The sequence below is a fragment of the Nannospalax galili genome, unplaced genomic scaffold (genome assembly GCF_000622305.1).
Source record: "Nannospalax galili isolate Female #2095 unplaced genomic scaffold, S.galili_v1.0 scaffold54, whole genome shotgun sequence".
NCBI classification, from domain to species: Eukaryota; Metazoa; Chordata; class Mammalia; order Rodentia; family Spalacidae; genus Nannospalax; species Nannospalax galili.
Genome location: NW_008341028.1, coordinates 5,392,881 through 5,404,828, shown reverse-complemented (window position 1 = coordinate 5,404,828; position 11,948 = coordinate 5,392,881). Strand labels below are relative to the sequence as shown.

General features: G+C 47.8%; 1 protein-coding gene across 1 annotated transcript in view; it reads left to right on the top strand.

Annotated features, from left to right (window-relative positions):
- Ubap1l (ubiquitin associated protein 1 like) overlaps window positions 1–11,380 on the top strand; it is a 25,733-nt gene extending 14,353 nt beyond the window's left edge. Inside the window, 4 exon segments of the mRNA XM_008836310.3 lie at window positions 1–69; window positions 3,129–3,335; window positions 10,131–10,232; window positions 11,018–11,380. The exon segment at window positions 1–69 is cut by the window's left edge and continues 10 nt beyond it. Coding sequence (XP_008834532.1) covers window positions 1–69; window positions 3,129–3,335; window positions 10,131–10,232; window positions 11,018–11,152 — 513 coding nt within the window. The 3' untranslated portion in view covers window positions 11,153–11,380.
- Window positions 11,381–11,948: the final 568 nt, after the last annotated feature.

The window sequence follows — 11,948 nt, the reverse complement described above, 5'->3', positions numbered from 1 at the left end:
CCCCCCCACCCCCGGCCCTCCACCGCTGGCACTGTGCCTCCACTGCGGAACCACAAGCTCACCGTCGCAGTAAGGACTCCTCCTCCTCGGTGGAGGCCTCAGCTTAGCAAGCCGAGGCCTCCCACGTTGCTTGTCCCAGCCCTACCTGCAGCCTTGTTCCTTGCCCCCTGCACTACCTGTCTCTACTTTCATATGCTCCCACCCGGCAACTGTGGTCCTGTCCTTCCTGCAGCCTAGTGTGTTTCCCACTTGCAGGGTCTCCCTTCTCTCATTTGCCCACTTGGGTGCCTGCCACAATGATGCAGCAATTCTACTTTCCCAGCCCTGTCTCTTTTGCTGTGGAATATGAGGTGGAATATGTGAAATATAGGGTGGGGTGAGATGACAGTCATTGTTTTCTGGGCACCTAGCAGCACACCCTACTAACAATAGGGGGTGCTCAATGAATGTCTGTTGTAGACTCAGATCTAGGGCTTTACACAGTAGGCTGGAGGCTCAGTCAAGAACTAGTCACAGAACAGTTACTTTCTACCAGACACAGGATTGGGAGACTTTAAGTCAAAAGCAAAGGACAGAGTTGTCCAAGAGGATGTGGGGAAAGGCCCAGCACTATGTAGTGGGATGGGTGTTGAGACAGACAGGTCTGATATAGTGTGGGAAGACTTCCTGGTAGAGAGAGTGAGTTAGGAGGTACCCTGACAGGAAGTGGGCCTGCAGTGTCCAAAGAAGCTTCAGCTTCTGGCCCCCTTGTGCCCAGTTTTGTATTCATAATCATGTGTTCATTTTCTTTTCTTTGAAGAGGGCTCTTCCAAATTCAAGTCTCGGATCCTGGTAGACCAGGACTAGTAGCAGAAGGTAACACTTGAACACAACTTTCTGTCCCACAGTCAGACCTGGAGGTGCTACAGAATACAGCCAAGGTGAAATTAAATCCAGAGGCAGTGCCTTGTGGTCTGGCTCAGTTGCTGGACCCTTCTGAGTCACCCCCTGCCTGGAAAGTGGACCAGCAGAGTCTCTCAAGCTGTCAGAGTAAACAGAAGAAGAGAGGTTCTGCAAACTGGACAGCCCTGCCACCGTAGGGACCAGATATTGGTGCCAGGATGACTCTTCCCCTGATCAAGATCAATTTATTTAGCAGGTTGTGGTGGCATACACCTTTAATCCCAGCACTCAGGAGACTGAGGCAGGAGGATCACCAGTATGAGGCCAGCCTGGCTACATAGCTACTTTAAGGCTACTGTGCTACTTAGTTACACTGCAGGACCTTGTCTCAAAAACAAAATTCAGAGCCCAGTGTGGTGGCACACCTTTAATCCCAGCACTCAAGAAGCAGAGGCAGGCAGATCTCTGTAAGTTCCAAGCTAGCTGGAGCTACAGGGAGACCCTGTCTCAAAAAACAAAGACAAAAATTCAAGGCTGAAGAGATGGTTCAGCCATTAAGAGCACTGGCTGCTTTTGCAGAGGACCCTGGTTCAGTTCCCAGCACCCACATGGTGGTTAACAGCTATCTGTAACTTCAGTTCCAGAAGATCTGATGCCCTCTTCTGACCTCGGCACTGCACGACATGGGTGCACTGGAGAGATGGCTCAGCAGTTAAAAGCACTGACTGCTCTTGCAGAGGACCTGGGTTCGAGTCCCAGCACCCACATGGCAGCTACAAACTGTCCTTAACTCCAGTTCTAGGGGAATCCAAAGCCCTCTTCTGACCTCCGAAGCATTGCACGACACAGGTACACTCACATACACGCAGGCAATACACTCATCCACATAAAATAAAAATAATAAAATATATTAAAAAAATTAAACTCTAGTAACAACCCTAAAGATGGGGCAGCTGGGGCAGGAAGATGAGGCATAAGAAAACAGACAGACAGTGACTAGGAGTTTTTTTCAAAGACAAGAGTAGATACCACTTCTCAAATTTGGATGTTCTCCAACCTAGAGGTAAAAGGAAGACCCTGGGGGAAGTTGTAGCAGAGAACTCTGAGAAGGTGATAATAGATGGCGCATTCCTGTCTCACATACACACTGGGCCCCAGGAGCAGGGCAACATCTGGATTTTCCTGGTGTGGCGGGTGGGGATGTGTTGTGGTATACCACCAATGCCTTGCTAGTTAAATGGCCAGCAGAGGAGTCCTTCCTCACAAGAGGTGAGCTGAGGATGACATAGGTCAACAGAAGTGTTCAAGCCACCCTCCTTAGCACAGCGTCTGCCTGAGAGCCAGAGTACCCAGTTCATGCCCTGCTGAGCCCAGCTGAGCCGAACACCAGGGGGGTGTGGCTGGGAGGTTACATTCCTGTTTCCCCTCACTAAGTCATGGGGTATAGCACCCTCTGGGTAGAGTTCACATTCAAATATGTATTGTGTGCTGGGGGAACTCACTTCTCTGAACCTTGTTTTCAATCTATAATATAAAATAATACAATGGACCTATCATCATATTTCTGTACCCCCTCCTTTTGAGACAAGGTTTCATGTAGCCTAGGTTGACCTCAAACTTGCTGTGTAGCAGAAGATGACCTTAAACTTCTGATCTTCCTGCCTCAGCTTCTCAAGTGTTAGGATGACATGCCTGCATCATCATGCTCTTTGTATGAGATGCTGAGAATTGAACCCAGGACCTTGTGCATTGCTAGGCAAACACACTACCAACTGAACAGCCTGTCTGTCTTTTTTCCCTCCCTTGCTCCCTCCCTCCCTGCCCTCTTTTCCTGTTCTCTCACCGTGTTGTCCAGGCTCATCTTGAACTCCTGTGGTTAAGCAATACTCCTGCCTCAGCTCCCAAGTAGCTAGGACTACAGACATATACCACCACACCTGGGTTACCTATCCTATTTCGTTTGCAGTGGTATAAGCAATAAATGAAACATTAGCCTTTGCTGACAGCTTCTGCAAGCCAGCCCTTTGCTAATTAATCACTTTGCTCACGCTGTCTTATTTAAGCCTCCTTATAGACCTGTGTGGTACTTCTGAAAGGGCTTCTGTTTGACATCTGGGTAAAGTGAGCAGGAAATGAGCTGGGGTCTGCAGGACTCAACCCTCCACAATGTATAGAAGGTGGGACAAAAAGTCACCTCTTAGAATGTCTAGCCCAGATGGTTACTGACAAGCCATCCTGTCTTTCAGTCCCTTAGTCCATACACCTGCCTGCCACCTCTTAGAGGGACACCACAGCCTCTTGACTCCTGTAGATTGCATCCTGATTCAGCAGCTGATCTGTTGTCTGCCTTGAGCCAAGAACAAGACCTCATTGGGCCAGTTGTTGCCCTGGGATATCCCCTGGGACGGGCCATTGTGGCTCTACAGAAGACAGAGAGGCAGAGCCTGAGCCAAGTAAGCGGGTCCTCTCTTGCAGCAGTGGGCATCAAACCCAGGGCCTTGCACATGCCAGGCAGGCTTTCAACCACTAAGCTGCAGCCCCAGCCCTTGTTTCTCTCTCTTTAAGAGGCAGAACCTTAGCCTGACATTAATTGTTGGTTTTGTGAGCAAATTTGTGAGTTATTGCTACCTCCTCCACAGGACTTTATCAGGAATTCCTATGGCCATTTAGAGAGTCTTAGTATTCTACCCCTGTCCTAGTCCCTGCCCCAAATACAGGAGGCAAGGGCTGGAGGGATAGCATGGCCGTTAAAGGCCAAGGCTAACAACCAAAACATGAAAGGTTCAATTCCCAAATACAAGAGGCAGGAGCTTTAAGCAGTCAAGAATCTTTCCAGAATTGTTAGATAATGTCCTCTAATGAGAGATTTGTAATAGCTTTATTTGTTCATGTGTGTGTAGATGTATGTGGAGCCAGAGCAACCTCAGGTGTATTCCTCAGTCTCTATCCACACTGTATTTTTTTAGACAGGGTCTCTTACTTTTACTGCTAATTGCTGGTTCAGCTAGACTGGTCAGTCAGTACACACTGTGGATCTGCCTCCCCAGTACTGGGATTACAAGTGCACACCACCGTGCCTGGCTTTTTTTTTTAAACCTATTACAAAATACTGGGATTGAACCTGGAGCCTTATGCATGGAAGGCAAATGCTCTACCACTGACAGACTGTACCAACCCTATACCCAGCTTTTTTACCTGAGTCTGGGGCTTGAACTCAGGCCCTCATGCTTGCACAGCAAGCATTTACCAACTGAGTTATCTCTTCAGCCCTAATGAGAGAGATTTTTTAAAAAGTTTATTGTTCAATATAGTAGCTACTAGCCAAAGTGGTTTGTTTGACATGTGGCTAATGTAACTGAGAAACCAAATTTTAAATTTTATTTCATTGTAATTACTTTAAAAATGTATTATATTGTGTGTGTGTATGTAGGTCAGAGGATAACTTGCAGGAGTTGGTTCTCTCCTTCCACCATTTGGGTCCTGAGGATTAGACTCACGCAGGTTTGGTGGCAAAAGCCTTTACCGTCTTGCTGGTCCGTAGTTCTAATTCATGTAAATTTAAATTCAAACAGCTACGTATAGCTAGTGACTACAAAGTTGGATGATGTAGCTCTAACCACTACTCACAACAAATAATTTATTCAGATCCACATCCACCTCTTTCTTCCCAATTATCCATCCATCTAGTTGAATATTTAAGCACTTTCTAAGGGTTTAGATGTGACTAGGAACTAGAAAAAAGACCTCAGTATATAAAAACCTCTGCTGTCTCTGCCACAGCTCTGGAGAGTTTGTGGCCAATCAGAGTTGGGTTTTGTTTTTTGTTTGTTGGTTGGTTTTGGGTTTTTTTTTTTTTTGGTCTTTTTGAGATAGGGTCTTTCTGTAGCCCCAGCTGGCCTGGAACTCACTATGTAGACCAGGCTTGCCTCGAACACACAGAGCTCTGCCTGCCTCTGCCTCCTGAGTAACTGGGAATGAAGGCATGTGCCACCACACCTGGCTGAATCAGCGTTTTGGGTTTTTGGGTATTTTTTAAATTTTTTTTTAATTAAAAAATTTATTATTTTTATGTGATGTGTATGCATGTATTGCCTGCATGTAGGTAAGTGTACCTGTGTCATGCAATGCCTGCGGAAGCCAGAAGAAGCTGTCGGATCCCCTGGGACTGGAGTTACAGACAGTTGTTGGCTGCCATTTGGGTGCTGGGATTCGAACCTGGGTCTTCTGCAAGAACAACCAGTGTTCTTAACTGCTGAGCCATCTCTCCAGCCCTGAATCAGCATTGTTTTAAGTGGGGCTGATCGATATAGTTGACTTTTTTTTTTTTTTTTTGTCTTCTTGAAGCCATCTCCTTGGAGCCCCAGCTGTCCTGGAACTCACTAGGTAGACCAGGCTGGCCTACATAACTCACAAAGATCCACCTGCCTCTGCCTCCCAAGTGCTGGGATTAAAGGCATGCACTACCACGCCTGGCCAATATAGTTGACTTTTATACCCCACAGCTGTCAGTCACTGCAGGTGGGAAGAGGGTAATGAAAGACAGGGGTCTCTGCAGCTTGGGCAATCACTGAGGTTGTCTCCCAGCATCTGTGGCAACAGGGCTTTCAATGAAGAGTCAGGTGGAACCTGTACCACAGAGTCCATTATGCCCAGATTCTATTCTCCAGGAGTTGCTCTTTAGAAGAGTGGTAGATACCCATGATGATATTCAAAGGATAGCACTCCATACTGTTCTAGTATTTGGAAGCAGGTCCTGACCCCAGTATAAGCCAAGAATGTGAAGACCCCCAAAGTTCATCAAAGTAGCTGCTAGTGACAAAATGTCTGAGAACAAAAAGGGTACAAGTGCTATGGAGGTTTCTGCTACCCCAGAACTTAGTGGCTTAACACAAGTATTTGTGTGATAAATTGGGTTCAGTGGTCTAAAATGAACTTACCCTCAGTCCAATGGTTGGAAATACTTGTCAAATAGCCCATGTTTCTCCAGAAAACTAGTCCATCTGTTCCAAGAGTATTAAAAGCAAAAACTTTAAGGTCACCTAACCCTAAGCTTGAAATTGTGCATTCACTTCCAGCTTGTTCTGTGACTCTAGCTCTTGATAAGAAGGAATATGAACAAATTATATCCATTTTCAACCTACTCTAAGGAGGTTCCTGTGATCAAGAAAGGTTTCTTTAGGCCAGGAGTGGTAGCACATGCCTTTAATCCCAGCACTCAGGAGGCAGAGGCAGGAGGATCTCTATGAGAGTGAGGCCAGCCTGGTCTACATAACGAGTTCCAGGCCAGTTGGGGGTTACAGGAAGACTCTATCTCAAAAAGAAAAAAAGAAAGAAAAGAAAGGGTTTATGAAGTTCCACACACTGAAGTAGACTTCAAAGTTAGAAAAGATCTGACTTTGAAATAAGGGGTGCTACTACAGGAAAAATGTAAACAAAGGCATGCGGGCATTGTTTGGGAGATGCTATCTAACCCATCTAGCTGGGAGAATATGCAAGGCAGGCAGAGGTAAGACAGGATGGAATTGGGGGCTAACTGAGAGCACTTGAAGTCTAGGCTAAAAATTTGATAAATGACCCAGTAGGCAAAAGGACAGTATAAAAGGATTGTGAGCATGGGTGGGAAGTGGCACTGGATGCTATTGCCTGTACTGCATCCCCCTCCCAATGTGCCATACCCCCTTTGCACTGTTTTCTAAACATCAGGACTCTCGTTAGAAATATGGCACCTGGCACTTTGTCCTCCACAAAGTCTGTGTTTCCCTCTATTCTTTGTAGTTCCACCGCTATTGCAAAACTTCTTTGGATTCAGATTGCTTCTCCCCTTGAAAGATACTTCAGTAAATCCTTTTTGGTCAAGATAAGTGACAGATGGCCCACAAGAGGAGACATCAGGTGATGGAGACAGGGCACGTAGAAGAGTTAGGGAAAGAAGGGGAAATACAGAAGTAAAGCTTTGAACATCACTCTTCCCTCCCTCTGTCCCTCCCTCCATCCCTTCCTTCTGGGTTTGAAGTACCCTCTACCATCTCAGCAGGACAGGAATGAATGGCACATGTGCCAGGCCATGATCCAAGCCCAGCCTGCTAAGGGACACTAGACATGCCAGGCCCTTCTTTGAGGGTTTCCTTACAGGATAGAGGAGGAATACATGTTTGGAATTAATGACTTCTGGGTGGTCCCATCTTGGGATTTGCAGGTGACATCCTCACCCAAGCAAGTCTCGTAACTTCTATTGTCCCATTGGCCCACAAGCTGACCAAGCAGTAGAATCTAAAAATGCTAGAGCCCCAGGCTGGGGCCCCAAGGGACTGTCAGTGGATCTGGGCCAGTCCTGAGGGCTTATGATCTGCAGGTAGTCTGGCATGATGCACAGGTCAGCTGTCCTGTGAATTTAGGATTTGTGAATTTAGAAGCATATTAGAATCAGCTGAAGGGCCAGCAGGCTAGCTGGGAGAGCCTGACACCTGGATTCAATCCCCAGAGCCTACCTAAAGTGGATGGAAAGAATTGATTTGGATGTTGTCCTTTGCTGTCCACGTGTGACATGGCATACATGTGCCCTCACATATATGTACATCACACATACACAATAATAATAATTCTTTTTAATTGAGGCAGGTTCTCACTACATAGCCCTGGCTACACTGGAAGCCTCTATGTAGACCAGGCTGACCTTGAACTAGTAGAGATCTGTCTCTGCCTCCTGAGTGCTAAGATTAAAGGCATGGGCCATCATGCCCCCCTACCAAATTTTTACTCCTCCCCAAGCCAGTTATATGAGTTATATGAGTAGTTTTCAAAGCTCCCAGTATGGTTCCAGCAAGCACCAGGCTGAGAACCATTGCTGTGAGGGAGCATCCACCATCTGCCCTTACCTTTCTTCCTCCTCCTCTAAAGGTGATGGTTTCTCCTGAATTTCTCTCTACTCTCATACAAGCCTAGAACCCCTCCTCTGTCAATCACTGTGACAGACAAGGTACTAAGAAGTCAAGTGATCTGGGGCCTGGCCCTGAGACTCTGGCAAACCATGTACCAGAGCCTCAGTTTCCTAAAGTGTGAATAGAGGGTTGGGGTGAATTACTTTCAAAATGTGTCAGATCCAAGTCTACGTGTCCTGGCAGTTTCTCCTGCAGAAGAGCTGGACTTTGGGTTCCTGGGGTCCCAAGCCTCCAGCTCCCAGGCAGCCTGATCTCAGCCCCTTATTACTGAAGCTTCCTATGCTATAACAAACAGACCAGGAGCTCCAAAGAGTCTCGAAACCACAAAGCTAGAGGATCTGTGCTTTCTGCCAGTTCTGAAGGTCAGCAGTAACCTGACCTGCTTCTTCCCAGCTATACCCAGATTCTCATGGTCTGGCCTTTATCTGGCACCTGTCTCTTATAAATCCCATTTTGATTTGCCTGACATTGGAGTCATCTCCCATGTCTGGTTCATCTCCCTCACTAAGCTGTGAGTTCCTTGAAGGTAGTTCTTAATTCATTTTATAAACATAGCCCATATTTATTGAGCTCCTCTGCCTCCCACTCTGCTGCTGCTGCATTGATGGCTGACTTACCTCACCTTGTACAAAAAGTGAGGGGACTTGAAGATGAGGTGAAGAAGCAGTATGAGTTGCTCACAATGCACTGGATTGTGTGGGTGGGGTCTAGGAGCCCCTGGGATGGCTCAGTGGAGACAGTAGGCCTCATAGGAGGAGAATGAGGCTGGCCTTAGATGGGGGAGCTGGACAGAGACATGGAAAAAGGGAAGGAGCTGATGCTGTGGATGGGACAGAGTAGGTCTTCAAGACCTGGTGAAGAGCAATGTCTTTTTGTTTGTTTTTGAGACAGGGTCTCATGTAGCCCAGGCTGGCCTCAAACACTATCTAGCCAAAGGTGACCTTGACTTATGATTTTGTGGGGGAAGGACGGGGTATACATGTCTATGAGTGCACCCAGAGGCCAGAGGAAGTGTCCTGCTCTGTCAGTCTCTGTCTTATTCCCTTGAGACAGGATCTCTTACTGAACCTAGAGCTGGGCTGGCAGCCAGCAAGCCCCAGCAATCCTCTTGATCCTGCTCCCCACACCACTATGGTTACAGGCTAGTATGTGGTCATGTCCAGCTTATTATGAGTGCTGGAAATTTAAACCTGTGTCCCCCTGCTTGTGCAGCAAGTCCTAATAATCACTGAGCCATCACCCAAGCCTCAACATCAAACTTCTGATCCTTTGCTTCCACTTCCCCAGTGTACCTCCACACCCAGTTCTGAGGTTCTGGGGATAGAACTCAAGGCCTCATGCATGCTGGGCAAGCACTCTACTAACCTAGCTACAGTCCCACCCTAAGGCAGCACTTTTTGTTGTTTTTTAAATAATATTATTTTTATGGGTATGAATGTATATAAGTGCACCCATGTCGTGCAGTGCCTACGGAGGTCAGAAGAGGGCATTGGATCCCCTGGAACTGGAGTTACAGGCAATTGTTAACTGCCATGTAGATGCTGGGATACAAACCTGGGTCCTCTGCAAGAGCAGGCAGTGTTCTTAACCACTGAGTCATTTGCCAGCCCCTGTTTATTTTTTTAAAAAATGTCTCACTATGTTGTTCTGGCTAGCCCCAAACTCATTATGTAGCCAGGCTGGCCTTGAACTAATGATCTTTTGAGGCAGTACTTTATCCTGAGGGCAAAAGGAGCCCCTGATGACTTAAACAGAGGGTGATTGGAACAGGTTTTCAGCAGCATGAGATTTTCCTCTGCCTACTTCCCCTCCCCAGCTCTGATGCAGACTATAGTCTAGTGGAAGCTCCTGGATGACATGTGTCTGGGGTCGGGAGGGGTGCATGGCATGGATGGGTGAGTAGGCTCCCATCACATATGGGCGCTCATATGAGATGGATGTGCAGGTTGGGGTGGGATGCACGTGTAGTGGTAGTGGTGGGATTGAGACACTTGTATAAGGCCTGTCCTACACCCCATTTAGGTTCTGTCAACTTTCTAGCCCATTATAACAGCCCTTTTCTGAATCCCACCCCTCAACTTGGGACATTTGTTGAGGGCCTGCTGTCACCTGTCTGCTAGTCCTCAGAGGAGGCCTGTTCCCTTTCTCTCTTGGCTCCAATTACCTCTGAGGCCCATTACTTGTGATGGTTTTCCCTGTTTGCTTGGCCTTGAGCTCAAGTTCATGAGAGTGTTGGTGCCTCTGCACCATGTCCCAGCCCCTGCCATTCCTCTTACCATCTCTCCCTCTCTGCTCTCTCTTCCTGCCCAGTTTCTCAGCTACCTCAGTGTGTATGAAAGGCTGCTGCAGCAGGGCTATGAGGAGGACCTGGTGGATGAGGCTATGGAGCTGTTCCAGTTCTCTGAGTGTCAGGTCAGCTGGGCCTCCTGCCTGGGCCCCAGGGAGTGGGAGCCTAGGGTATGGGGGTGCACAGGCCCCAGAGCAGCCTGTGGGCTGGACAGGAGAGATCTGACTTGCTGACCCTGGAGAGACAGTGCTGACGAAGGGGAGCAGAACATGGCCAAAGGCAGGAGACAAACGGGGGAGGTGGGGAGGGTAACTGGAGGCCTGTTAAAGCAGAGCTAGGGGCTTTGTTGTATGTAACTGAATGAACATAACACACATGCTCTTTATCAGACTCCCAGACAGGAGACAGGGGCAGTATGAAGATGTTTGAACTCAAGGTGTTTCCCACCTGTACAGAATTCAAGCAGCAGCAGGTCCTACAGAAAATCCTAAGTGCCTGGTGACAACACCTGCCACAGTAACAGCTCTTCACAGAGCTGAGAACTGCAGGGGGAACAGAGGAGAGGGAGAAGGGGGACATTTATCACAGAGGCAGCACTCTGGGGCTCAGGCTGTGCCTCCTTCCAGAGCCAGTGTGCAGCCTGCCTCATCCTACCCCAATGGCACCCACAGGGAGTACAGAGTGAGCCAGAGGTTGGTGGACAGAGCCTTAGCCAGAGGAAGAGAGGATGGAGCCCACTTCTCCAGAGGAAGAGGAAGATAGCAGGCACTGCCCAGGGTCAGGCTCTCCTGGTGTAGGAACCACAACTTTCTGGGATGGTTTCAGACACAGTGGGCATTAGGGAGGGGGATACCCATGACGGAGGCACCCTCACAAAGCCATAGCACCCTGCCTGCCTCCTCCTCTTCAGGCAGGAGAGTTCCTGTATCTCTGGAAACAGTTCAGCAACATGGGCTTCCCGCAGGACCGGATCAAAGAGGTGCTGTTGGTCCATGGCAACTGTCATGAACAAGCTTTGGAGGAGCTGGTGGCCTGTGCCCAGTGACAGCTGGGACACTCCATGATGTACGGGAGACCAGTGAAGTACCAGGCTTGGCCTTTCACCCTAACTGCATTATTAAAACCAAAACAAGGCTGACAAAGCAAGGCATGCTTACCACAAAACACTAAGAATGCCAAAGGTGGATGTTGATACCAAACAGCTGCAAGCTTCCCAGAAGCGGCAGGTGGGAGAGTGCGGTGAGGAACTGTGTTTTAGACAAGCCTTATAAAATGGCCTGTATTTGACTCTTTAAACTATCTGCATTAATGACTTTGATTTCAAGAAAATTAAAGCAAGTGATGGGTAGTTATCTTGGCTCCTGCGTGGTTTTGGTCTTGGTGTGGGAAGGAATATTAACTGTAGATCAGACACACTGAGTTCTTAGGTTGGTTTGTCTAACTCAAGGCCTCTCTGGGTCTCTGTTTTCTAAGGAAATGTAGTAAGATCTATCAGTTCTAAATTTCCCAGACCTGGCTGTTTGTCCTATGTGTATCCCTCGGGAGTCCCAGGCTCCAACCCCTCACATGCTGATTCAGAAAGAACAGATGGGCAGTTTCAAGGAATTAGGAGTTTTGTTGGTTGAATTTTTGTTTTGTTTTCGAACAGGGTCTCGCCACATTACCCAGCTAGTCTTGAACTTGCAAACTCAAGCGATCTTCCTGTTATCTCAGTCTCCCAGGCAGCTGTCTGACCTTGCTTTGTTTTATGTCAGAGGCTCTCTGGGACTTCTTTGCAATGCAGTGGGTCCATGACCAGTGTGTATGACCCTCTGAACCAGCCAACCTGGGCCCCTTCTACT